The sequence below is a fragment of the Branchiostoma belcheri genome, unplaced genomic scaffold (assembly GCF_001625305.1).
Source record: "Branchiostoma belcheri isolate BF01 breed outbred unplaced genomic scaffold, Haploidv18h27 scaffold209, whole genome shotgun sequence".
Taxonomy (NCBI): domain Eukaryota; kingdom Metazoa; phylum Chordata; class Leptocardii; order Amphioxiformes; family Branchiostomatidae; genus Branchiostoma; species Branchiostoma belcheri.
The window spans coordinates 217,295-244,590 of NW_017803591.1; the positions used below are offsets into that span (position 1 = coordinate 217,295).

Consider the following 27,296-nt stretch of genomic DNA (forward strand, 5'->3'; position numbering starts at 1 on the left):
CGAGCGACGATGAAGCTCCCGGCTCTAGCCCTGGCCCTGGCGGCGGCGCTGCCTGCCCTGGCCGCCGCCCACTCCTGGATCGTCTGTACGGACTACCTGGAGAACAACGGCTGGTACTGGGACGAGGCCAAGTGTCGGGCCTGGCCGAGGTCTGCCGCACGGTAAGCTATGACTTTAAGAACAACTTCAAGCACAACTTGAGTTTTGTCCCAAATATAGGAAAAACTTCATGATGGCGGTAAAAAAAAGAGTCTCTTTATTCTTTCTACGATTGTGAATTGTAGTTACAACCTTCGGAACGGTCAGTTCGGGACACAGAACGAGTACGCGCATCGCCTGGACAACCACCCCGAGACAAACCCCCTGTGCGAGACCGCGAGAAACGACGACACCGAGTACACAGACAGTACCCCCATGGCGGCGTACTACCTGGGACAGAAGGTCGTCCTACCACATCCAACTAACGTGAGTCAACGTGGCAGTCGTACGAATTTTTACAGGCACCCAACGCAATTTCAATGCGGCAATGCAAAACATACTATTTTTCCAGCGATCCGCGGTGCCTGGTAGAGGCTAACAAAACGTCGTTTGCTTGTAGATTATGTTTTAAACGCTTTTACAGATAATGGGAAAATGACTGGTTAAAAATTTGCAGGCGAAATAAATACTCACGGTGTACTGTACTCAAACCATTGTGACATTTGCATACCAACCTAGTGAAAACAAATAATCTATTTGCAGACACAAATTGAAAACACACATTTAACTTTCGTGAAGTCTCTAATAAACCCACGATAAGTACATTTATGTAAGGTATAAATGCAAATCTATTGCGGTCTACTTGCAATATGTCTCCATTAAATATTGGACATTTTTCAGCATGGCCATGTTTACGTTAACACATTAGGGGCACGTGGCAGATGTCCGATGTAAGGATAAGAACGTCAAGGATATTGAGAACCTGATGTTTGTAGTGGACGGAGACCAGGACCCCTGCTGTATCGACTCGGACAAACTCATCCAAATTTTCGACATGGGACGGTCACCATATGGTTCGTATAACCAAGAACACCTCTGTACATTATTTATTCAGCCATAGGTTAAAGCTGAGGTCCTTTCTGCACCAGGTGGTGCTTAGGGTGGCGCAGATCACAGGTACAATAACCCTTGGGCCACACAGCAGAGTTATCACCACGGCAGGGATGTATTCACTGGTTATGGTGTATGTTTAACTACCACACTCTTTCCCAAATGCTAAGTGCTTAGCAGGGAAAGCGTACGCTGTCTTCATCATTTTCAAGTCTTTGGTATGACTAGTCCGGGGATCTAACCCACGACCTACCGAATACAAGGCACTCTACCCACTTGACCATTGAATAGCCATACCCTTGTCATATTGATGGTCAATTAACAATAATTTTCTCGCCGCATCATATATACTTAGCATTATTTTCCCTTATTCAAGCATTATGGAACAAACTTGATAAAACTTCAGAAATTGGTTAATCGGGAACTTTGTAGCCGAAGTAGAAGTAAACCTTCTTACTGTAACTAGGTAACAACATCCCACCTGAGCTGACAACCATCTACCCCAAACCCGGCTTCCAAAACGCGCCCAAGTTCTGTGAGGATCAGGGAAATGCCATGGCGACCTACAACTTCACCATTCCTGTGGATCTGACACCGGGTGAGGAAGACTTTCTTTTAGAGAGCAAAAATAATACTTCTGCGAATGGAGACATCTTGCTTTTGCTCTGTTTCGTGTCTTCATCTTCTTCTCCAAACACATAAGGTCAATGAACAGGACCAGACATCTGTCACCATAGTAATTAAAGCAGACACACTGTAGTGTTACCATCATGTAGCAGACAGTTGGAGGGACTAGTCAATGACCTGGACCAGACGTCTGTCACCATGGTAACTAAAGCAGACACACTGTAGTGTTACCATCATGTAGCAGACAGTTGGAGGGACTAGTCAATGACCTGGACCAGACGTCTGTCACCATGGTAACTAAAGCAGACACACTGTAGTGTTACCATCATGTAGCAGACAGTTGGAGGGACTAGTCAATGGCCTCGACCAGACGTCTGTCACCATGGTAACTAAAGCAGACACCCTGTGGTATTAACATTAAGTAGCAGTCAGAGGGACTGGTCACCATATACTAGGATGTGAATGAAGAATATTAATATCAGAATAAAGAGCAGTAGTTTGTAAGGCTAGACTATTTGAAGGTAACATTATACATGTGTTTTTGGTAGTCACTACAAAGCTTTGTAACAAATTTAACTAAAGGAGACATGCATTATGCACACATATCACACAACTTGTCACTGTATACTGTTCTTTCTCAGGTCGCCACACGTTTGTTTGGAAGTGGATTCGAACGCCTACAGTCAACCCCTTCACCACGTGTTGGGAGGCTGACGTGTTCGCCACTAAAGCGGAGAGGGACGCGCACTACCTGGCCACGGTACGAAAGACAATTCTTTAAACAAGAATTCAGAGATCTCATACCTACATGAAGAGCCCTTGTTACTTTTTTTTTTATTTTTCTCAATGATCATGGAGATTATTACATGTAGCATACTCTATTTTACATGCTTAAAATTCTAATATCCTTTGCCTAGGCTTTGTTCTAATTTTGTTCTACACCAGGAGTCCCATATTTGACCTTGACCTTTGCCTTCCTAAGGACTACCCACATACCAAATATGATCACGATCCATGAAAGCCTTAAGTTACTAGTACGCTAACCACACACACACACACACACAAACACCAAAAACAGGTTATACTGTGGCCATTCATTTGTTACTTAAAACCAGGAAAGCACAAATGGATGTGCCTGTTCCTCATTTGAACAGTTTTCTCATCTTTTCACAGGGGCGCACCACTGTTGACATGTGGGATTTCTACGAGATCAACAACATTGTTGACGGAGAGATCGTGGATCCAGTAGATCCTCCCGTGAACGAGATCATCACGGGCTGATCAAGACGTGATCTGGATCATCACGGTGGATCCAGTAATTGACAGTAGCCAGAAACTATTAAAGAACTGTTAAAAGCTCCTTCCTGTGTAATGACCAGTGCTATGAGGAGGGTGTAATGTTATAGTATACATGTATATCTTAAGCTTTGTTGGGCAGATACCACTATTAGCAGGGCATATAAAAATGCAGCAAATAAAAATCCACATGCACCCGGTACATGTATCTATATAACCCAGTACATGGACCATTGTAGGTTTGGTCCAGGTAGACACCAGAAGTATCTGCACAGCTCTGATTTTATCTGTACTAAGGTGCATAAGCACCCAGTATTTTAGAGTCCTGATTAGGTTAAGTCATTGAAGGCTATAGTTAAATACACTAAAACAAGGACTCATAAAAGCACTTTCCGTTATTTCAATCTCAACAATTCTTCTGCACCAGAGAGTCACAATGGCTTGCCTCGAATAAGCAAAGAGAGGGTTGACCAGCTCAAACTCTTGACAACAAACCATACTTTTGACCTGCTTTTCTCATCTGCTCTGGGTTAGGCAAGACCCCATGACTCAGGTCTCTCATTATGCCCACTAAACTGTTGAAATAAACAAAAGTTGACCAAAGTACGAAAATTTAGACAGTATTGACTGGATACCTGTTCCTTCCAGCCCCAAATTATCCAAACTAGACCAAAATTTTCAAAAGAAGATATTAATTCCAGACTACAATCGTGTTCTTGGACCTACACTCTGCATTGCGCAATAGTCAGCCCTCACGCTATAACATATCATGCAACCATTCCACACAGGGTACCACATATGCAGAGTTTTCTATGTTAAGTATTGTGGTAATGTTAATTCTATTTATCCACCCACCTACAACCACTTCATAATGTCAGCACACAAATGAAACAAACACGTGAATGACAGGAATGAAGTAATACTTTAATGACCAAAAGATAGTAAAATGGAAGTTCTTGTTGTAATGCAAGAGTTACACCTAAAAAATCAACTTGGTCCTGCACTCTCAGAGAAACTTACTTAAATACAGTACGAGTCCAAAATATCACCGCTGGCATCACAAAAAATGTAAATTTTCTTCAAAAGGTTTGGGACTTACACACAAAAATCTGGTATTTCTCCCGTTTGGTGATACTACAGTACAACTTGGTATACAGTAACAATATTCCTTATACGAACCCCCTAGCTTGAGTTTTCAGACACCTTTACGTACTGGCATGGTGGTGCCTGAACATCAGAATCAGCATCAAAAGACAAACACAAGAAATGAACCACAAGCCGGGTAGTGTCGGCTCTGTAAACGGTGTTTGTCTCGAACAGCTCTAGTACGGGCGGTCCCTACGGTCTTGTCTCATGTCATCTCTGAAAAACAGCAAAAGTGAACATTAACAATGTGATTATGGAGTACTGTACATTAATTTTGGCCATAACATCACCGAAATACTGGGGTTTTTGGAACATGCAACATGTGATAGCATGTGCCTTTGCGACTACATCTATGTATGGTCTGGAATTGTGCATTTGTAGCTATGTATTTATCTTAAGTTTATATCATATATTTCATACTAAAACAGAAGGGTAGCCCATTCAGCTTGTTGGAGCTGATTTCCAATGGGGCCCAGCATACATGTTCACAGGACAAGACATTATTATGGGTTCACCACACCACGAAGTGGTGTGGTGAAACCATATTGCTTTTTCTGGTGTTTCTTCTTCTTCTCCTCCTTCTTCTTCTCCTGCCATTTTTTAAATGGATTCAGCTTCTTCATTTTAGGGCCTAAGGTCCTGAAATTTGGTATGGAGGTACAGTGGGCAAATACCCCTAGGCGTTTTTTAAATTTTTGTGATACAGGCTTTTAGAATGGTTTTATTTGAGTTTTTTGGCTGTGTTATAGCAAATGTATTACTGTGTTAGTGTGCCATGTTTACCACGTTTGGGTATGAGTCATCACAATGGAATGCAGGGCATCAACCAATAGGCATGCAGCTTTCCTCTATTCTTCTTGCTGATTGGCTGTTGGGATTTAACTTAATTAACACCTGCACAGAGCATTTCCACCTGCACAGAGCATTTCTTGCTGATTGGCTGTTGGGATTTAACTTGATTAACACCTGCACAGAGCATTTCCATACTGACAGTATGTCTGTATTCAAGTGTTTTGGTAGGTATTTCAAGCTTTCCTGCTCCAGCATAGGAATGCGGGGCATGAACGTTATTTTTATTTTGAAAATCAACAGTTTGCATTATGCAATTAAAAATCCTAACCAATAAAGTAGGGAATAGCTATCCAACTGTTGTTTTAGTCGTATGTTACTTCATATTATAGTTATATCAATGTAAATCATTGTTTTCCCTTGTGTTTCTCATTCTTTCCCTGCCATGTCGTAAAATGTGGTGAACCCATCGCTGTATTTGCTCCAAAGCAAATATTGGCCTTTCTAGTTACATAAAACTTTTCTTCAGCTGTTACAAAGTCAATTGAAGAAGACCAGAATGACTGGTAGAAAGCTCTAGGTAAGAACAATTTCAACTTTAGACATACTAGTACATTGTGCAATTACATTTCATCAGGCTCAACAAAGAGTACACAACATTCAGATGAACATAAAATCTGATGCATCAAAAACAAGATCGTTGTCTAATAGATCAATGTATTGAGTTCAGAAGACAGTGCTTACCTCTTCCCCCTGCCTCTGAACCCTCCACCGCCACCACGGTCGCCCCCTCGTCCACCACGGAAACCTCCCCGGTCTCCTCCACGTCCACGGAACCCACCGCGAGGACCGCCGTGGAACCCACCGCCGCCATGGCCGCCATCATCTGTCATAGCAGGGAACAATACATGTTAGCATTACTGGGTACTGCACTTCAGTAGAAGAAAATGATTCATGAATATGATTACTTCTAACAATGATAACACTGTTTTCATACATTCACCATTCTCTTTATTCTTACTCTTAGGCCACACCAATTGAAGCTGTTGATTCTCTAATTTTTCAGAGATCTGCACAGTTTTGTTACCAGCTGTTACAAGCTGTTTGTGACAAGTTGTATAATGTTCAGATAACCCACCTCCCCCTGGCTTGGGTGCCTGGCAGCGGTTGCAGGAGGTTCTCCAGGAGAAGTTGGTGTTACCACACTCCCTACAGACATAGACAAAAGATGGTTACTAACACATTATATGTGTACATTTTTACAGCACGCATGTTGACAGTACTGTCAATGCATATCATACACAAATCTAAGGCTAATCCTCTTTAGAAGTTAATAAACAGTTGTCATTAAGGTCCTAAATAACCCATCCTGAGGCATATTTTGACAATATATTTTGTTTATCTGACATGGATGATTTGTAGGTCTATTTTTATGTTCTGTGATAATTTTTTCATCACTGTCACATTTTGGCACCTAAATTGAACTGTAAAGTTGACGATTTTAACCCCTGAGTGGGGTACAGGCATTAGTAAGAAGGGCCTACTCCGCCTCTTTGGGGACCCCAGGTGGTCCCATGGGGGGACAACAAGAGGCAGCTGGGCCAATCAGGCTACTAGTATCTTGTTTGGATGGTGGGGCATAGCTACAACTTGAAAAGTATGGAAGGGAAAATACAATATTTCTGAATTTGTGTTTGTAATAAATTATACTGGTGTGCAGTTATACAGATATGTGAACAAACATGACAACGCAAGTCCTGTGTAAACTTCATTTTTATTTTCAATGCCACGAACTCTGATCGATCTGACCGACGAACTTACTGTAGATTATTTGCTACTTCTCTGATACAACAAATACTGGTCAATCATAACTTCCGACAAACTTTAAAAAGATCGCACATATTTTGTAACGTTACATACAACCGAGGATAGAATATCGGTGAACTGTGCAGATGTGGGGGCCAAAATATATATATCTTATAAGTCCAAGTTCTGGCAAACGTTATTTACCTAACGTTCACCGATTCACTAAAAATCCCATACCACGTCCGTTCCTGCTTTCCTTTGCGGCTATCTGTCCGGCGGCTTGGCAAATTCTTGTCGATCGTCGAGCCATGTATAGGCTATTTTCCATGCCGAGAGCGTCCATGAAGTCTTGAGGGGTCCGGCGTCAAAAACGAGTTGGCAACTCCAGAAAACCCGGGTAGAGTTCCTCCAAAAGGTCTCAAAATAATCCTGAAGACTTCGCCTATGTTTTAGTACGTAAGATATAGCCCTAAAATCCCTTCTTCCAGTCCAGATCTCGCTCGAAACTGAAAAACATTGAGCGCCTCGGAGACGAGAGTCCGCCATTTTGAATCCAAGCTCGGGCGTCATGTGGCGATTTGGCCTGCCGGCGTGCACGCTGTTGGGCTGTTCTATTTACTGGACGTTTCCCCCCTCTATTTTTCCAAATCGCGCCGCAGTACGCTAAATACAGCGTGCTGACAGGTCAATAACCCATTTTTCGGTGGGAGGGATAGGCGCCCTTGGAATGGCGACAAAAAATTGGCGATTTCGGCGTTTTTGCGGCTTCTACAACGAAAATACGTAACCCCTACTATAGATATATGATTTTTAAGATGAGTTTTGGGTAAAACTGCAAATGGAATAACGGGAAATGGGCATTTTTGGAAAGATTACCCTCTAAGCTAAATCTTTACGTTTGGCCGACTCATGGCGACGCTGTTTAAAGCCGTGAGGGGGGCGGCGTAGGATGTAATCAAAATTATCGGAAAAAAATTCATAAAAAATCAGTATTAACGAATATGAACAAACCCAAACGTAAATTTCTTACTATTATCATTATGAACATTTCCCCTAAATACCGTTAATTTCTACCGCGGCGTTAGGCTGGAAACTCGATTTTTGTAAAAATGGGCGTGTCCCCATAACTATCGATGACGTCATCGTGGCGTCATAAAAATTTGCATAAATTATGCCCTTACAATAACGCACCTTCTACCAAAAATTCAAAGTCCATACTCAACTGCAACTTGCATTTCTAAAAGACCCAAAATGTCCTCAGCCATGGTTATTTAGTACCTTAAAAAGATGATTCGTTGTCTAAAAAGGTCTACATTTTTGTCAGTTTATTTACAGCATATTTCCAGCGGTGATTCAGTAATAACATAATATGAAATGTCAGCATGCCACAGAACAACAGTAAAGCAAACACTCTTACGGGTTAGGGCAACTCCAGTCTCCCTCCCGCTGCTCCATAGATCGACCGCCATCACGTCCACCTCGGCCTGAAACAAACAACCACAAGGTTTCCATGAATACTTTCATCAAGTTGGGAAGTCTTTTTACACAACCAAATGTATTAAAGAGTTAAGCACTTCACATGATTTATTACTGAGGAATTCAACCTACCTCCACCGAAGTCACGTGGTCCTGTAAAAAACAAGAACAGAAGAGACGTGTTATTTCTTCACCTGGTCTAGTTCAACAAACTACTTACTCAAATACATTCATATGCATGGTGAGCAGCCCCTCCAACTCTATTCTGCTACATGGTGTAACCCAACACCACAGGTGTCTGCTACAGCACCAGTTGCCATGGTGACAGACATCTGGTCCATGTCTTTGACCTTCTTTGTTAACAGAAGAAGAAACCGAGTGAAAACCGTAACTTTTCCTTCTGCACTAGTAAAGATAATTTTACCTCCGAAGCCACGACCGCCGCCGCCGCCGCCACCCCGGCCACCGCCGCGCCCAAACGGCCCGCTTCTGGGGCGCATCTGTGCCAGCTCCACCTTGATCTTCTGTCCCAGGAAATCTTTGTCTGTAGGGACAAGAAGTAAAGGATGAAATACACTCATTCAGGAATCAGGAACAATCATTATGGTAGAAGAAAATAATCTCCCTGCTGCCTAATCTTTGTAGTAAAAGTTAAACCAATAGATAACTGGCAGCCAAATGGATACTTCAGTGTGCTAGAGTTTAAACAGATCACAAAGCTGGCCTGACTTATGACACTTCTAAAAAGCTAATATTGACACCGATAATTAGTATAGGCACTGTGTACCGATGTGACAATTGTGTACAGAGCGACACACTCCTGACATAGTCCTGAAACAATACATTCACACTACTGATTCATAAAAAGACATGGCAACAGTTTAGTGGCAGATAACATCTCCAGATTCTGTGTGCTGAAATGACATGTCAGATCGTACCGTTGAACCAGTCGATAGCGGCCCGTGCCGAGTGAGCGTCGTCATACGTAACCGTGGCCTCTCCTTTGGGCGCCCCAGACATCTTGTCTTTGTAGATCCAAATCTTGGGTTTGTGGGTTTTCTTGTCCATCTGGAAATTATCAAGAGCAAACAAATTAAACGTCAATGCTCAAATGGTTCCAACATGCATTATTTGACATGAAAGCCACAGCTTCACGTCCCATCCTAGGGACTGCGACCCTTTGCAGTAGCGTGCATGTTGGGTGAGCGTCAACATTTCAAAGGATCAAACTCCCAACCTCTTAGTCCAGAGGCAGGTGCCTATACCACTATGCATGCTACTGTATTAATCTGACATACTTTTGCACAATTCCATGAAATCTTAACCTTCTTGTACTATAGGAAGTAGAACAGAGTGTATATAGCATTCACAGATGAAACCCAGGCTAACTAAATCTAACTAAACAGTGTAGTTAGTTACCTTGATGATTCCGATGGATCCGAAGTGGCTGGTGAGATGTCCGGCGAGTTCGTCCTCTCTCATGTTGGTGGGAAGATGCTGCACAAAGATGGTGTCCTGCTGGACCTGCATGTCTCCATCTAAAGATGAGGGGAACAGTTTTAATATATGTCAACTGAGTGGTATTCAGTGCAATCAGATGGTGCAGGAAAGAGAAAGTCGGTACAGAAGTGACTGTGAAGATGTGAAAATATCAGTAATTACAATATCTTTAAAGGTTATAAGGAAGACAATGTGCATACCGTTGCCTCGGCCACCATCAGAGCTACCCCCTCCTGTGAAAAATGAACATAACAGTAAGATATCTGCTCACTAATGACTCTTATTCTGCAACACACAGAACAGTTCAATCTATATATAATATGTACAAACTATCACTAATACATGGTGAAAAGTGGCTTCAAAATATGTTTAACTTTAACATGCTACTTGGGAGTTATCCTCTAGTAGGAATCTGAACCTGGTTTTGATACTGGTAACTAAAACTACTACCATGTGCCCATAAAACAAATCTTGGCATATTTTCAATGCAAATACACATCAACCTATTTCATGTGTTAACTGGTTCAACTAAGGATGTGTTCACTGGAGTCTCTTCATACATCTTGTTTAACACCCATGGCCATAGTGTTAGTGATACTATTTTGCAACATCATATGGATGGAATTGTGACAACCAAAAATAAAATTGTACACACTTGACAAACTACAACACCCTTTAAAGTAATGTGAACCTTTGATGCTTTAGGAATACCCCAAACCATGCTTTGTGTTTACATATATGTATTCAGTCACACATTATAGGCACTGGCATTGGCATTATAGCTGAATATTGTTTCGTGAAATCTTGTGGTAACAATCCTCTCCATTTGCTTTTGAGGTTGAACTATTACATGTAATGTAATGTTTAACAATAGTCAACACCCCAAACCATGCTCTGTGTTTATGTAATTCAGTCACACATGTAGCATATTCTGACCCATGTAATCTTATGTCTGAATATTGTTGAGTAAAATCTGTTGGTAACAAATTCTCCATTTGTTTTTGAGGTTTAACTATTACATGTAATGTAAACCTTTGAAATATTTAACAAAACCCCAAACCATGCTGTGTTTATGTATTCAGTCTCACATGTGGCATATTCTGACCCATGTAATCTTATGTCTGAATATTGTTGAGTGAAATCTGTTGGTAACAATCCTCTCCATTTGTTTTTGAGGTTTAACTATTTCATGTGTTTAAATCACCCAGAGTATTATTTATTTAGTTTCCCTGTCAGACACATATCATGCACACAAGCTGAGAAATCAAACAACCATTGATATTTAGACTATCAAAAACACAATCAGAAAGTATGCATGGGCTAATATTTCTCAATAACATTCATAGCATACAGGATCACACCAGGTTTTGTGTAGAAGCAAGGAACAAATTGTTTTAACCAGTTAATGGAAAACACATCAATTTTTCATCCTTGTGGAGATCGTTCATTGTATAAGACTACGAAAAATAAGTTACGTTTTTGTTTAAACCCCTTTTTCGCAGTGTCTGTCAACCATACAGATTCTATTTAGTTCTTGAACTATGCAACACACTCATAGTCATGTTGATCATAAGTAATATCTGTACATACTATGTCTTGTTCACATAGAGAGAGAGAGAGAGAGAGAGAGAAATTTGTGTCTGCAACCTATATGAACCCCACTATGACACAATTGCTTTTAAAAATATTGGTTAAATTATTTTATTAACTTCTTGGTAACTGCTTAGGTTTAGTTCAATAGAACACTTTGACTACTTTAAACCCTGGGTGGGATGCCCCATATGGGGTTTGGCCTAGTACGAAATAAACGTACATATATGGTCGACCAGTATTATACACTGTTGTTTTCTTCACACCTGTTTAAGAAAACTTGACTCTTGCTACCCCAACACACAGAAGTGCATTGCAACCACAGCCTTTGGTTATTTTTGTGTACCTTCTTTTGTAATTGCAATATTTACTGTCTTTTGAATTGTAGATGAAATTGACTTTGGCTGTCCTGATTAAATGCACTTTTAGCCACCTTACTGCTTTGGAAGTGTTGACATAGCACCCCAAACTGCACACATCTGTATTATGATACTAGTAACAGCCACTTTCATACAAACAGCTTTGGATGAATTTCTGAACACTGCAGCTTCCAGTGTAGTTTGACACAAACACGCAAAAACAGTCATTCAAGTTGAACTTGTTTAACATTTGTAGAGAACCATTGATGACAACAGTCAATACTTATGTAAATTTATCTTTACCACTTTGGCAAGTGGTCATATGAACTTTAGTTTAAAAAATCCTTCAGGAAGAGAAAGACCCCCTTGTATGCTTATATGTAAAAAAATGTAAGTTGTATTTCTAAATCTGAAGCATGTCTAATGTTAGTACACACAAACTATACCCCTTGTTGGCTTTGAAACCTTGCAGGAAAATACCAGTGTACCCTTATCAAATATCAGGGTGGCTGAGAAAAAAACATACATGGTAACTGCTAAGTCATGAGCTTCTTCTTTTCCAATTCAACATTAAATAGCAGTTTTTGGGGCATCTCATTCTACCACTTAACTGAACATTGAATAAATGGTTAATGGTAGAAAGTAGTGAAAGAATCTATGGTCTACTACCAGAACACTTTACCTTTGGTCTAACAGCAGACTACTTTGACTGTTATAACTTATATGTAAACACCTTTTCATCAGAGTTCTAACATATACCCGCTGACATTCTTATGTGGGATCACATTACCAAGTGATTCACAATAGGACATCAGTTACTTTTCATTTCTTTATCAGGAACATCTTTCCTCCTTTCAATGGCTACAAATCTGTAGATCCTTCACACCCCTAACATTGCTGTCAAATGGTTGTTTTTAACTGAACGTGTATTATTTTAAAACTTTTATTTGTCAACTTTATCTAATGCTTTGCAGCACTGGTTTTGTTCTTGGAAAAGTGCATTTATGAGGTTCAAAGTCTCCTTGTCATTCTAACAAGGTCCATCCTATGTCTTTGGTTGCAAAGTCTTTGGATGGAAAAGTTGTACCCCAGCACTTAACCTATACATTGCCATGGACACCTTTAACAATTAGCCAACAGCTGGGATTCATTCGGCATTATTTGCAGCTGAAGAGTTAGTTTGTGTCAAATTCTGTAGCCATGTTGCATGTCAAATACACCAAAAACTAAAACTATTCACTTCACTGTACCCCTATCCATGTTAACCTATTATCAAAACCCATGTCACTTATAATTAAACCAGCTTTGAAAACCCCTGAGCAATAAAGCTGTTGCTGAATGAACCACACACATATTTTTCAGTTTATCCTAGCACAACTGAAGTTAAAGTAAATGTAACCAAGTCCTTTCACATGTATGAACCCATGCGTCAGTTACACAAGTTAAATTTGGTGTTGAGCCCCATGTGGTGTTGAAAAGTTTATTATTATCATTATAATTGTTTATAATTATTATAAATATCATGAACACTTTGTGCACTGAAAATCATTAATACAACAACTGCACAGAGTAAACTGCACACATATCTCAAACCATTATTTTGCATCCCTCTTTGGGTCTTCACGTGGCTTTAAAATGAATTCTAAATGTAAAAGATGTCATCTATTGATAGAGGTATTACTTAGTATTTGGGAACTTGGGAACTATTTGGCTACATATATCAAGTGTTACAGTTTACACTGACATTTAGATCATACCCATCAGTTATTTGTTTGATTTCTTGACTTATAACACACACTCAGACCTGTAGTTGAGCATTCATACAAGATACACATTGTAGCTTTGGCACATAAAATGTAACCCGTAACTTTTTAAGTTTTAGTTCGTATTATACCATTGCTGCATTTAATTGAACATAACATTAACCCCTGATTTTGGTTCTCACTACATGTACTTAGATACCCATATGCAATGTGCAATGCAAAACACCTGTAAGTGTAGTTTGAGTCTAAACTAATCCACCATTTTATGTTTATAGTATTGTTTGTGTGGTCAACACTTCTCAAAAACCCATGTAAAATTGCTTGTTATGGTACCAATCTACCTACCAGTATCTAAAATGGAATAAAAGTAAGGTGTGATATCACAACATATAATATTTCATCTTTCAACACAGTTCAAGGTAACTTTCTTTTTTTTCTGTTGTTTAACACTTTCGCGATTACCCATATTATGATCGTTATTCCATTTCTTTACTACATTCCCAATTCATAACCATAACTTTTCCCAACATTTTTTCCCATCGGTTATGAAGAAACAATGACCAACCCACATTGCCTTCACATCAGCACAATGAAGATGGGATAATCTTTTTGACAGAACTGTTGACAATTATTATACACGCAGCACTTACCGTAACCACCTTTAAATCCCCCGCGATCGCCGTATCCGCCGCGGTCGCTACAGAATAGGTGAAACGATCAGGTTGAACCCATGACATTGGACACCAGTGTCCGTTACCATGAACAGATCATCAGAAGAAGGCAGAAGTTTGCTGTAATGTCTCTCCTTGTGTCAGGGGTGCCCAAAGCACCCAAACCGTCACCTTTATACTTGATAAGGGAGAAATCTGACAGAACCCAACACTAGGGTGGCATCATGAATAGCATCATTCATAAACACTGCAACCACAAATAGTAACAAGGTCAACATCATCTACAGTACTAGTATAATACCATTGCTATATGCACTAAGAATATGCATACACTAAAATGTGGTAAAATTCTTGGGCAGTTAGGATAAGAATAGCTTACATTCTAGAGCTTTTTTTTATCCACTTTCTACACTTTATGCATCTGAAATGGTTACTAACAAGGTACTCCAGATAGGAGTTCAGACAATGCTAGCACATGGTCATGGTTTACATGAGTAACTGACTCAACAACCAGTCATTTGTTGTAGGTATTTATTTCCAAAAATCCCTGGCACATTTGATGACAACTAGGGCTTTTGTGTAGTGCCTGGTAACAGCTACTATGTGCCAAGGTACAAAATTGCATCTGATAGTCCAGCAACTCTTTTCTTCCACTCCAACGCTGGAGCCTTTTATAAAGTGATCCAAGCTCCCGTTCCTTGTAACATGGCAGGTGTTCTCACTGGAGGAGGCCCCAAAACAGTCATCCTACGAGTGGAATATCCTCACTCCATCAGTCATGAGTTCAGCCAGCTGCAGTGACCACATGTTGTCCACTTCTGCAAGTCAGATTCCCTGTGCTTCTGCTAATTTAATCAACTTTAGGATGTCTGACCTTCTTTGCTGTACTTTAGAATGTTGTTGTCAACTTTCAGGTTGCAACCATCTGTGAGGTCTGTTTAAGGTGTTACTAATTTTATACCCCACTTCTATTCACAGGTTTCCCACTTGTTGTAATCCCTTTGTTTTTGTAAGAGCCCTAGTTATGTACCCTCCTATATTATCTACATTTTTAACTCACTGCAATAATGAACAAAATGCAAGTTGCCATGGCACATTAATAATTGAGTACTTTCTATAATAATTTAGTAACTTTCTATCAGTATCATCACCTTTTTATATGACAGCAGACAGTGCACAGACAGAGGTATGCACTGCGGTGTGCACATGATTTTTAACCTGATCGACATACCAGGATGTACCAAGTTTGGTGAATGGACGAAGCCCTTCTTTGAGATGACCCACAGGCCATCATCTATCATCAGCATTATGAATGCAAACTAGTGAAACGTTGGATGGCATACTTGGTATACAGCTGGATACTTGTGTACACAGCTGGGTAAACACATTCTACAGGTATGTGTTCTCCAGGTTAAAGCTCCTTTTCAAGTGTTTTTGAAGCTGGATTGTCGCATAAGCCTTGTCTTATGACAATAGGACTGTTCTTCAACCACAAGTCCCAAATTGTTATGAAGTCTAGTAAGGCTTCATTACTGATTTGTCTATATTACTTTATTATCACCCTTAGTATATTCTAGAAAATGTATCTTAGAGTTAGAGCTAAGTACCACTTTCCACAATTTTCCATGGCATAACTTTCACCGAGACCTGCTGTCCTCACACTCTTCTGTAGAGTCGATGCAAAATCATGTAGTCCATGGATTATATGCATTTCTAATTGTTTTGTTGCTTAAAATTAACAAGTATCTTGCACGTATATCGGCCATACTGAAAAGTAGGACAGATTTTATGACAATTTTTGTTATTCTTGAGTTCGATTATACCTTGTAACACCGAACATTTTTAATTGAAATTTCCCACATGTACATGAAATCACACATTGACAGTGTCAATGACACAACAACATGTGGTCGGGTTGAGTGCAAGTGAAACCATGTGGTAGTTACTAAGAAACTGGATTGTGCATATAATTAAGTAGCTATTAACTATAATGACATTTCTTGTTTAAAACTAGTCTGGTCGAGGTGTCAGTCTTCAGTTTGCAGTGCAGGAACCAGTATTATGTCTAAAGTGTTGATACGGGTAACTGTTCTATAGCCCATAGTCCAAGGGCAAACCATCAACAACTTTGTAGTCAGAGAAAAGGTCAACAATCATTCTACACCATTATCAACTACGCTGAAGGAATACTTTTATCTGGAAAAACTGCTCCAGGCTTTTCTCTTCCACTCAAGGTTCACTGGACCAGATTAGAATCCCTCCAACTTTAACAGGCTGTTCCTCCCTCTGTGCTTTCAATCCGTCCAGTGACACCAGTTCAGCTTATCCTAACATCACGCATGTGATCACCTTTTATCCGGTCAGATGGCAAGATGGTCTTGTGGTTAGGGTTGTTGTCTTAGAATCCGAAGGTTCTGGGTTTGAATCCCTGGCAGGCACTTAACACCTACTTCTTCAATCGACACAATCTTCAATCAAACAAGTCCTGTGTTTAAGGTCAGCCACACCTCAAGCACGTTAAAGATCCTACCACACTTATTGAAAAAAGCAGGTGAGTGGTTCAAACCTTACAGTCTGGTCTCAGGTGTGACATCTTTGAAGAGGTGATAATCACCTGTTGTGTCAACTCTTCCACAAACGTTGTAAATTTTCATAAATCCAGTCTGTGTCTTTTATAACATTGACCTTGCTATGTGCGCTTCCTCTTACTGTTCTTTGCTCCGTATCGGACATAGATATTATCTTGAGGTTCTTCTTTTTTGCCCACTTGGGGCACACTTGCAGTTTGCATAATACTGCAAGGACCATGTCCTTGGCAAACACTTTTCAGGACCATAACTATGTCTTCTTCTTGACCTTGTATGCAGATCTTGAACCTTCTTCATTTGCACATCTGCTGCTATGAGAATTCTACAGTTTTATCTGAATTAATATGCAAGACATACTTGCAAGTAGGCATGTGTTTGAACAAACTAGTATAAGTGACTAAAACTATCACTTGTTCTCTTTCTTCACTTTCTGGCAATGCTGAAATGAGGACATCCATTGTACATGTATATAGTAAACCAAAAAAGTGTTGCATTCTCATCTTCATGACGACAGTTTTGTCATCCTACAGGAAAATATGTTAGTTTTCCTGCTGTTGTATCTGTGTAGGTTGAATTAAGACCCTTTGTGTTGAATCCTTGGAACCATACGGAAGAAAGAAAACCTTCTTGGTTGATGGTTTAGAGATGTTTAAAGGGCAGTGCCTTTGTGCTTTTGTGATCATTCTCAGTATTGGGTTACATAATTATAAGTAGCAGAAGCAACCCTACCACTTATTCATAATTATAAGCACAATAAAACTATTGAAGGATCCTGGTAAGAGTAACAATAAAACATACTAATAATAGAATGAGCTTGCTGTCCAGAACACTACAGTTAACTCCTGATCTATGGAAAGACATGATTGAAAACCTACCCGCCGTAGCCGCCACCTCGTCCACCCCCACGGCCACCCCCACCACGGCCTCTTCCACGGTCCTCGTAACCCCCTGAACGTCCTCCGTAGCCGCCGCCGCCATAACTTCCACCTCCTGTATGAAAGATGCCTCATTAATACTGTAATTTAATGTGTTCATGGTAGCAGAATTTCAAGGTCTGAGAAAAATGGACATGCTCACAGAAATAATGTTCACAGTAACAGCAGGTGTAGGAAAGTCAAGAAATTATTTGTTAACAGTATTAAGTTGTTCACAATACAGAGGTGATCGTGTAAGGTAAACCGTCAACAAGAAAGGACTGTGACAAAATCTGGAATTACAGTATCTAACAGTTTATATTCAACATAGCGGGAATGCCCATTTCTTGAGAACTGTACTTGTGCATCACGCTGTAGTTGTGGCATAAGGCAATGCATGATTTTGAGAAGTAGCAGAACCTGAAGTACCTTGGTCGAACCCAGACCCATTACTGCCCCCGCGCGAGCCGCCACCGCCACCGTAGCCCCCGGTCGGAGCGCTGCTATAACCGCCCCCGCCGGTGGACCCCGTCACGCCGCCATACCCACCACCTCCACCGCCGCCACCCGTGGACGAGGGGGGCTCACGCTGGCCGCCGTAGCCCGTACTGGGCGCAGAGTCTGGTGCACTCTGGGAACCGTAGCTGCCGCCGTATCCGGTCTGCTGCTGACCACCGGCACCGTACGAGCTCTGGCCACCTACAAAACAACCATTTCAACATATCACTCACCTAACTTTCCTACCATTCCCTAACTCGCTTTGACTACACCACAATGATGACAAACAACTATTCATCATCTTATACATTGCCCTCAACTAGACTCGTGGAAAAGAAGATTGCCCAAACCGGACATTTCCAATTTGCTGATCCATCTAAGAATCGTCCACAGTGCAACCTTTGTTACTTTAGTGATTCCAGGACTGATCCAAAACCAACCGCGTTGACATCTTGGATATAGCAGGGAATGTTTGGTACTGCCGTTAGGACACCTTGACATCGGAGGGCTTGCGGTAATGGTCCCTCAAGTTTCGGTTATCATGCTACATTCTCGAGGGCGATGTATAAGACAGTCAGCAATACTCCCGATTCTAGAGTCACCACAGCTAAACCATTCATAACATCACCACAACAACTATAATTAATTAACTACCTTGTCCAGCACTCTGCCCATAGCCTGTTCCAGCCCCCGTGCTACTGTATCCAGAGCTCCCAGTGTAAGTAGTGCTGCCCTGGGTTTGCCCATAGGACCCTGCAGTCGAGTAGCTGCCCTGGGACTGAGACTGGCCATACCCTCCCATCTGCTGTTGTGAAGACTGGTCATAGCTGCCATACCCTCCAGTACCTTTAAGTTTAACAACAACACACACTACTTTAGCTTTAGGCTAAACTTCTTCAAATCTAGGTTAGAGGTTCATACTTACTTTTCGGATACTGATAAACTAAACTTTAAAAAGTCAATCATGAAAGCAGTACTGCCATGAAAGTTATCTACATTGGTAGTTACATGACATTGTTTTAAGTTAAAATTTTTGTTCCAATCAGGGCCCTTCACCCAACCGCAATGGGGATCAACAATGTTTAATAGATACCTTTGACCCAATCAGAATAAGCGTCGACGCTACGCTTCGGAGAAGCCATGTATTGTAACAAGTTTCACTGGGTCAGTCTACTGAACAAAAGCTCTATAAATGCAATTCCTTGTGTTGGAACAAAAGTTTTAACTTAATTATACAAAATACTGTAACACAAACAACTTGGTATTGTCTGTTACATTATCCAATGTTTCAGAAATGATTCTGTTCAATAACTAAGTTCGAGAAAAGCTGTTAGTGTACCTGACTGCTGTGAGTATGGTGCAGTCTGTGCTGCTGGTTGTTGTGAACCATAGGATGTCTGACTCTGCTGTCCGTAGCTGGAGTAACTGTCGGTACCTCCAGTGGAACTTCCGTAGGAGCCATAACCTCCTCCACCACCTGCTGCTGGCTGCTGGGGCTGCTGACCATACGCCTGAAGTACACAACATCATGGTTAATTCTGTTTCCTGCTCAGTGAATGCAAGACACATCAGGCTTCCCACCAGCATTTTTTCATGTGGGGGTCAGGTAGTGACCACAGAAGGGGGTCTGGTATGGTATTCTTACCTGGTTACCAAAAATGTAAAAACTCATAACTTCCAGAATGTTAGGGGACAATTTTGTAAAGATATGTTTTATTTCTGTTAAACTAGCTTCAGTCTTAAGTCAAGACAAAGATGCAAGATCGAAAATATCCAGCGTCGAGCAACAAAGATTATTCTGGGCAAGAACTTTACCAACTACTCGTCAGCCTTGAAAGTGCTGAAACTCCAAACACTTGAAGACCGAAGAGTCGCTCTGTGTGCTAAGTTCGCCAAGAAGGTATACAACTCCGATCTGTACAGTCACTGGTTGCCAGAACATAGAGGTAACATTAGCGGCAGGGTGACCAGACAGAACAGAAAGATTGACCAGTTGCCAGCAAGAACCGACCGTTATAGAAAGAGCTCCATCCCATACTTTGTCACACTGTTGAACAACTCTGTATAGTAGGGTATCCGTAGAGTCCTTTTGTGCCTACAGGTTGAATTCATTGTCCTTGCATTTAGTGTTATTGTATATACTTTACTAGTTTTTAAAAGTAAATAAGCTAGGGTTTTAAACAGTTGTGGCATCATGATTTTAATAAGTAATATGTAATATGTGCACGCAATTCAGCCTGTGGCTGCGATGTGAAACATACCAATTGTACTGTTTATTGTATTTGTGAAATAAACCAATGTATAAGTCAAATTTTAATTTTTCAAACATTTATAAACAGGGTTCTCCTAAAAAGAAACCTTGAACAGGGACATCAGGGATGAAACACCCCTATGCTGGTTGTAAGACAGTGTAGGGGCTAAATCACAGGATACAGGGTTCAAATCAAAAAGAGTAGGGGCTCAAATTTTTAACTTAAAAGCCTCATGAGAACCCAGCTGTGTAGAGATAATTATTTTATTATCAACAGGTAATATTTCATCCTTAGGACTCTTTTACAATAGTTCAACTACTGCATTAGCCCATGGGGGCAAGAACATTCAAATACAGTACATCCATAATGGCACTCTAGCAAGGAATGGATATAACTTGTCTTCTCATACTGACTGCCTGGGAAAGAGTACCAATTGACCTGGATCATGTGAATATTGGGTAAATAATACAGGTCTAGCATTGGAGGCCATGGTGTATAGGTTGATTGTTTGTCTTCTTTACTCAACACAATGGAAAGTTTCTTGCATGCCAGCTTTTGTGCACCATGATTTTGAACACATTTCAATTGCCATAATCACCTGCTGCCCACTCTGTGCAGTTTGTCCATAGCCTGCTGAGCCTCCATAGCTGTAACTAGGGGGAAAAGGAGAAATATGTTAAATTCACAAATGTTAGTTTAGACAATATAATGTTATGTAATGTTACAAGTAGACAGAAATTTATTTGTGTCCATTCTTACTATCTTAGCTTTTCGTAACGATGCACAACTTGCACATTATTGTCATAGAACGTTTTTTTTTTAGAACCATATGAATGTAGCCTCCGTGACATCCTCTTTTCGGTATTTCCCTTACTTCCCAACTCCCAATAACCAACTGGTTTGCACGTTTGTGGATCACATTCAGACTATACCAACATGTTCTTATCTAGGTGTGATGTAGTAAAAAAAGATCCTTACTTGGGATGGGAGCCGGAGCCTCCACCATAACTACCGTAACCTGTAGAACAAAGAAGTTTTGAAAATAAAATTTACATCTTTGTGAACACTGTGAGAAAAATCGAGACAAAAGTGGCATCAAATCCATACATAATTTACCCCCCCCCCCCCCATTTCAGCTTTAGTTCAGCCCGCTAATTTACTACCCACGCTGTCAAGAGTCGAGGTCAAATTAAAAATGAGTCGAAGCTATAATATTAATAAGCCCCTGGGCTAGATTTTGCTCTTGTGCTTGTACTTTCAGCCGTGTTATAGCTCTTTTTCGGGGGCGCACAGTGGTTTTCGGAGGAAAACGAAGAACAAAAGCCCACGGCCACTTCAAACCCAAACCCACGCCGCCATCTTGCAGTAAATTTTCAGTCCCGATCTTTTGTTTCTCCCGTTTGTGAGGCAAAATGATGAACTTTCCGAAGTACATTGTTATCCAGACCTGTATCGAGCAATCATGGGCATTTGTAACCTCGAAAATATCCATTTTTTAGCCAAAGATCACCCGAAAATTATTTGCAACGCGGCACACATGTGAACGCTATGTATAGCGTGGGTTTCACCGGGTGTGGCTATATTAGTATATAGCTTCTTCTCCACACCAGATTCGCAAACTAACCCATCTAAAACAACCACACGCGCCCACTACACTATCTAAAATAATTTCTGACCGGTTAAGTCGCAAAAACTACGATTAATTTCAATTCTAGCGCTGTTTTTCTTACCTTGATCTGCAGAAGACGCCATGGCTGATCCAAATGATGAGCTGGTCTGGTCACGTGACAGGAAAGGCGCAATTTAGCAATCTCGCGAGATTTGCCGAGAGTGGATACGACAAGAGTCTCCAAGCAGATGTCTGGTGGCAAAATCGTTACGGTTAGAAATTAGAATTGGCCATCTAGAGTACCCAGACGCCTATAGACGTGGCTACAAGAAGTTGGACTGCAATGCACTTTGCAGAAGATATTTCGAAAACATTTTTTTTTTCAAATTGACACCCCTGGCTTTTTCTTCAGAGTAGTCCACAATGTTTACCCCCTAGCTTTATCTTTCAAAATTTTCGCACGGATTGAAGGAGGAAAAAAGCAATCTACAGACGATATATAAAGTTAGTAGTTTGAACATTAACCTTAATTTCCTGAAGGAAACACTGAGGGGATCACTATCGGCGCAGTAGGCCCGCGTACGTAACTGAAGTCGAGATCAAGCTAGTACAAACTTGGTGTGTTTGCGGTTTAGTCGCGTCTCCTGCGACGGCCCGGGCCAGGGGTTCAGTCGGACATCCTTTACAAACGTAACCTTTATAAACTTGACTTAACAAACCTGATGTTACATAATTCTTCTGTCAACATTTGCTGCCTGTTGTGTGATAAAACATCCGGGCACGTGCGAGGCCCTCCTGTTCTTCCCATCCTACCATCGCATATGTGACAGAAAAACTAATCTGCAGGTGACACATGAATAGTTTGTACATTAACGTTAATGTTACTGGGGGGGGGGCGATCATTATGAGCACATATATATGTATACGCATACGTAACTGAAGTCAAGCTCAAGTAATCTTGGAGTTTTTGCTGTTTAGGTGCGTTCTGTGTGACGGCCCGGGTGTCGGGTGACATCCTTTACAAACTTAACCTTTACAAACTGACTTTACAAACCTGATATTATATATAGTAATTGTTCACGGTGTCAACATTTGCTATCTGTTGTGTGATAAAACATCCGGGCGCGTGCGAGGCCCTCCTGTTAATTCTTCCCATCCGACCATAGCAAAGATAAGGATACAAATATAAGTAACACTTTGCACAAGAGGTGTGTGCACAACGAACGAGAGTTGGCAGCGGTGAGCAGCTTTGCGTCCTGCCGAAAATGAAGCTCTTCGTCGCGCTCTTGGCTGTCGGGCTGCCTGCCCTGGCCGCCGCCCACTCCTGGATCGTCTGTACGGACTACCTGGAGAACAACGGCTGGTACTGGGATGCTGCCAAGTGTCGGGCCTGGCCAAGAAATGCCAAGAGGTATCGATGATAACAGATTTTTGTGCACGTGGCTTTATGTTCTCTACTTTAACACGCATGTGGGTTCTAATAACTTAAGCTAAATTGCATCAAATTCGTCAAGTAATACCTCTTACATTACAAGGCTCGAAATTCTGGGTGCAGATGCATCTTAGTGCAGGTAAAATTGGAGCTGTGCAGGTATTTCTGATGTCTACCTGCTTGCAGTGGTAGATGTATGTTGAGTTTCATTTGCAGTACTGACTGTTATCATCCATGAGGAATAAAAGAAATGCTGACACAGATTTTGTAACAATGTTTTTTCAGTATGATCCACAATTCTCAAAGTTTGAGAGGTGCAGCTAAATTTATCTGGTGAACCCTAGTAATTTTCAATGTCATCTGCACCAGTGCATGTATGTACGAGTAGAAAAAAGTATTTCGAGCCCTGTACATCCTTGGTTTCAGGTACGACCTTCGTGACAGAGTGTTCGGGACGTCGGGTGGCTTTCTGCATCGTCTGGACGACCATCCCGAGATAAAACCACTGTGTAGAGACCCGAGAGACGACGCGACCAGTTACGAGCTACCCATGGCGGCCTACTACCTGGGACAGACGGTCGTCCTCACGCACCCTATAAACGTAAGTCACACGCGCTAGAGACCGCTCCAAGGTGTTTTGTATCCATTGCTATATTGCGTTTAATTTTTTTTCCTGGAAAGCATTACTGCAAGTTCTATTTATTGAGAATTAATTGGAGTGACCCAGTGGAGTGGACGTCTCGACACTTGTTAGACAAGACAAGCCCATGCGTTTTAGCCTGAAAACTGGAACAACCCCAAAATACCTAAACAACAGGAAAAAAGAACGTGCATCACCTGCAGCCTAATAGCAAAACGTATACCGAGTCCAAAAAAAGCGTCCACCCCACCGCGAGAACCAGCTGCGAACATGGAAACCGCCAACTCTTATAATGCCCTTCCGCGGAAGGATATCTCCTTCCCCGGAGGTAACAATAGCACGATAGCTATATGCCCAGAGTTAGGGGACTAACAGAGGCATATTGGTCCTGGAGCCCGGGAACTGTCTAGGCCCTGGAAACAGTCTGGCACCCAGGATAATGCCTTTAGGTGTGCATTAATAGATAAATAAAGATGAGAAATGTTATAGGGAATTTGAAATGCCTTTATGATACCTTACTTTACTTCTGCCTTGAATCCTGAAAGAACGTGCTAAATTTATCATTACATAGAACCACGCCAACGACGCTACATGTAACATAAGAAGCCGTCCGGACACAGAGAACCTGATGTTTGTAGTGGACGGAGACGAGGACCCCTGCTGTATCGACTCGGACAAACTCATCCAAATTTTCGATATGGGAGTGTCTCCTTATGGTCTGTATCTAGTCCTTATTTGATCTTACATGTATTTGACTAAGTACTGTTGTGTTACTGAGACTCAATACTGTTGTAGACAGCACTTAACGCTTGTGCAACAATACCATTTAGCCCATACTAGGCTTATGAAAGCGACTGGAAATAGTAGAAATTTTGCCAAATTTTGTTGGTCCGCTAAAATTTGCAGCCTTCCGGAATATTTTTACTCTGGCTAGCTACCATTCTCTACCCGAGGAAACGTGTGTAGCTAACTTCAAACGTTTTTTTTTTTTGTAAATGACAATATTGCCATTTCTTTTGCGTCAATTAGTTTTTTTCTACCTTTTTTTTTTCAAATAATCCACAGGCCCTGACAAATATAGCGATGAAGAGCTTAGCACATTTCCAAAGGTCGGCTACCAGAACGCGCCCAAGTTCTGTGAGGATCCTGAAGACGCCATGGGGACCTACAACTTCACCATTCCTATGGATCTAAAACCAGGTGAGACAACCAGTGTGTGTGTGTTCTATACTACATAATGTTAAACATAAAAAAAGTTGACGTTTTCTTGATTCTCACGAAGAACTAAGATAAAGCCGTCAGTTATGGGTGAACCAATAGTGAAGAAGCTAGAAGAAAGTTTATTGCAAGTTCCTGCCCGTGCTAGTTGCAAGTACAACTAGAGTTCCCCGATCTCATACCTTCGCCAAATGATGTTAATCTTTATGACTGACAAATTATAGATTAGATTATTCCCCCCTGATTTAAGAAATAGGAACCTAATTTTCATGAATTATATCATTTTATAATAATCTCAACCAAAAAACAGTCTTATATTAACAAACAATGCATTCTAGCATTTCCTAATGAATTATGAAAATGAGGTCCTGATTTGAATAAATTATGTTTAATGATGTTCACCTCAATTTAACTTTCAAATACCACAAGTATGAAATTCCAGGCAGTTATCATTACATAATTATAAAATTTTCTCATTAATTATGCAAATTAAGTCATTATTAACATAATCAATATCTTCCTGTGTTTCTCTCGTTGTCAATTACCAATGTCACAAGCTTTAATTGTCCTATTATTGAATGCAGCTGATTTATAGAATTTCTCCATAAATTATGCAAATTACATCAATATTTGCATAATTGTCACATACTTATATTAAGCATCACGTAAGCTACCTACATACCAAAAATCACGACGATCCGTCAACCGGTTCTTGAGTTATCCCCTTTTGAATATTTTCAAGAATTTATCCCTGCAGTTCCAGAGCAAGCCGCTAGGGGGCCTAAACTCACGTCACTTCTTCCCCAGCACAAGAGCTACCTACCATCTAAATTTCATCACCATAGCATGTCTAGATCATGAGATATCAAAACCGGAAGTTCAGCTGCAGTACCATAACAAGCCGCTAGGGGGTCCAAAATCTAATCACTTTGAGGTCTCATCAAGATCTACCTACCTACCAAGTATCAAGACAATCCATCAAGGCCTTCTTAAGTTATAGTGTTGACAGACAGACAGACAGACACACACACACACACACACATACACGAACGCCCCTGAAAACATAACCTTCTTGGCGAAGGTAATTACATGTACATGTTCATGTTACATGTAAGTAAAGAATGGACAATGGATAACAATGTGTGACTTCTTTAACTACTAAACACTAAATTCTAACATATTGGGTTTGACTTCTTTTACCGAAACAGTGGAAGACGAATTGATCCCACTTTTTCTACAATGTGTGGGTTTTGTGATGTTAAGAGGAGAGTAGTTTTATTTTTGTCTGTAGACGTGGAGACTTTAGGATAGAATTTGTTGGCCTCTTCAAACAGGTCCTTTTCTTTCGTGATCGTATGGTAGGGCGGTCTCAAGTAGCTATTATTTTTTTCCAGGTCGCCACACGTTCGTCTGGAAGTGGATCCGTGTTCCTTCCGTCATGCCCTTCACCACGTGTTGGGAGGCTGACGTGTTCGCCACCAAGGCCGAGAGAGATGCGCAGTACCAGGCCACGGTAAGAGCTGATATCACAAAACATACTGCAATGTCGTTGTTTTTGTTTTTCAAGAAATGCCTAATAAAATGCCCGTTTTCCTTTCTTTCTTTCTTTCTTTCTTTCTTTCTTTCTTTCTTTCTTTCTTTCTTTCTTTCTTTCTTTCTTTCTTTCTTTCTTTCTTTCTTTCCTTCTTTCTCTCTCTTTCACTCTCTCTCTCTTTCTTTATCTTCATTCTTAAGAAGATGCAGTATCTATCTTCATTAGCATAGTAACGTTTTATTCTGATTGACATAACGTGACATGTATTTTCCAGGGCCGGACTACCGAGGACATGTGGGACTTCTATCAAGTCAACAACATCGTGGACGGAGTGATCGTGGATCCTGTCGTGGATCCGATCATCTCTGGCTGAACAAAAACACAAGGGTTGTTAAGAAATAAAAGTTTCAGAGACGTCAAAATCTTTCTGTGTTGTCATCACTTTTAGTATAAGACCTTGGAAGTTATGTTCGCGTCAAAGTATGAATTATGTGAGGAG

At 40.9% G+C, this 27,296-nt stretch overlaps 3 protein-coding genes across 4 annotated transcripts in view; 2 read left to right on the forward strand and 1 right to left on the reverse strand.

Annotated features, from left to right (window-relative positions):
* The first annotated feature begins 1 nt into the window (after position 1).
* On the forward strand, positions 2 to 3,155 carry LOC109469590. The gene is made up of 5 exons (XM_019768128.1): positions 2 to 161; positions 285 to 465; positions 908 to 1,052; positions 2,358 to 2,476; positions 2,890 to 3,155. The coding sequence occupies exons 1-5, from the start codon at positions 10 to 12 to the stop codon at positions 2,995 to 2,997; spliced, it is 705 nt and encodes a 234-aa protein (XP_019623687.1). The 5' UTR covers positions 2 to 9; the 3' UTR covers positions 2,998 to 3,155.
* A 760-nt stretch (positions 3,156 to 3,915) lies between these two features.
* Positions 3,916 to 27,296, reverse strand: part of LOC109469584 (RNA-binding protein FUS-like) — a 38,122-nt gene continuing 14,741 nt past the window's right edge. Inside the window, exons 2-18 of one of the 2 annotated variants that reach the window (XM_019768120.1) lie at positions 22,095 to 22,225; positions 21,343 to 21,382; positions 20,963 to 21,017; positions 19,452 to 19,623; positions 18,767 to 18,958; positions 18,044 to 18,313; positions 17,576 to 17,690; positions 14,092 to 14,138; positions 9,930 to 9,962; positions 9,649 to 9,767; positions 9,168 to 9,297; positions 8,654 to 8,773; positions 8,362 to 8,382; positions 8,171 to 8,237; positions 6,086 to 6,156; positions 5,692 to 5,833; positions 3,916 to 4,374 (exon numbers count right to left, since the gene is read on the reverse strand). In XM_019768120.1, coding sequence (XP_019623679.1) covers positions 4,335 to 4,374; positions 5,692 to 5,833; positions 6,086 to 6,156; positions 8,171 to 8,237; positions 8,362 to 8,382; positions 8,654 to 8,773; positions 9,168 to 9,297; positions 9,649 to 9,767; positions 9,930 to 9,962; positions 14,092 to 14,138; positions 17,576 to 17,690; positions 18,044 to 18,313; positions 18,767 to 18,958; positions 19,452 to 19,623; positions 20,963 to 21,017; positions 21,343 to 21,382; positions 22,095 to 22,116 — 1,656 coding nt within the window. In that variant the 5' untranslated portion in view covers positions 22,117 to 22,225 and the 3' untranslated portion in view covers positions 3,916 to 4,334. The remainder of the gene's footprint in view (positions 4,375 to 5,691; positions 5,834 to 6,085; positions 6,157 to 8,170; positions 8,238 to 8,361; positions 8,383 to 8,653; positions 8,774 to 9,167; positions 9,298 to 9,648; positions 9,768 to 9,929; positions 9,963 to 14,091; positions 14,139 to 17,575; positions 17,691 to 18,043; positions 18,314 to 18,766; positions 18,959 to 19,451; positions 19,624 to 20,962; positions 21,018 to 21,342; positions 21,383 to 22,094; positions 22,226 to 27,296) is intronic. The other variant, XM_019768121.1, reaches the window with a different exon arrangement.
* Positions 23,166 to 27,215, forward strand: LOC109469588. The gene is made up of 6 exons (XM_019768126.1): positions 23,166 to 23,384; positions 23,832 to 24,006; positions 24,617 to 24,761; positions 25,111 to 25,245; positions 26,658 to 26,776; positions 27,072 to 27,215. Exons 1-6 carry the CDS (start codon positions 23,239 to 23,241, stop codon positions 27,168 to 27,170), a joined length of 819 nt encoding a protein of 272 aa, XP_019623685.1. The 5' UTR covers positions 23,166 to 23,238; the 3' UTR covers positions 27,171 to 27,215.

What these genes read in the sequence shown, in the direction of transcription:
- LOC109469590 (XM_019768128.1), top strand. Translation starts at nt 10, where the DNA reads ATGAAGCTCCCGGCTCTAGCCCTGGCCCTGGCGGCGGCGCTGCCTGCC. An exon ending in TGGCCGAGGTCTGCCGCACG is followed by an intron (nt 162 to 284) that starts GTAAGCTATGAC and finishes TGTGAATTGTAG; the next exon opens with TTACAACCTTCGGAACGGTC. An exon ending in CATGGGACGGTCACCATATG is followed by an intron (nt 1,053 to 2,357) that starts GTTCGTATAACC and finishes GTTCTTTCTCAG; the next exon opens with GTCGCCACACGTTTGTTTGG.
- LOC109469588 (XM_019768126.1), top strand. Translation starts at nt 23,239, where the DNA reads ATGAAGCTCTTCGTCGCGCTCTTGGCTGTCGGGCTGCCTGCCCTGGCC. An exon ending in TATGGGAGTGTCTCCTTATG is followed by an intron (nt 24,762 to 25,110) that starts GTCTGTATCTAG and finishes AATAATCCACAG; the next exon opens with GCCCTGACAAATATAGCGAT. An exon ending in TCCTATGGATCTAAAACCAG is followed by an intron (nt 25,246 to 26,657) that starts GTGAGACAACCA and finishes ATTTTTTTCCAG; the next exon opens with GTCGCCACACGTTCGTCTGG.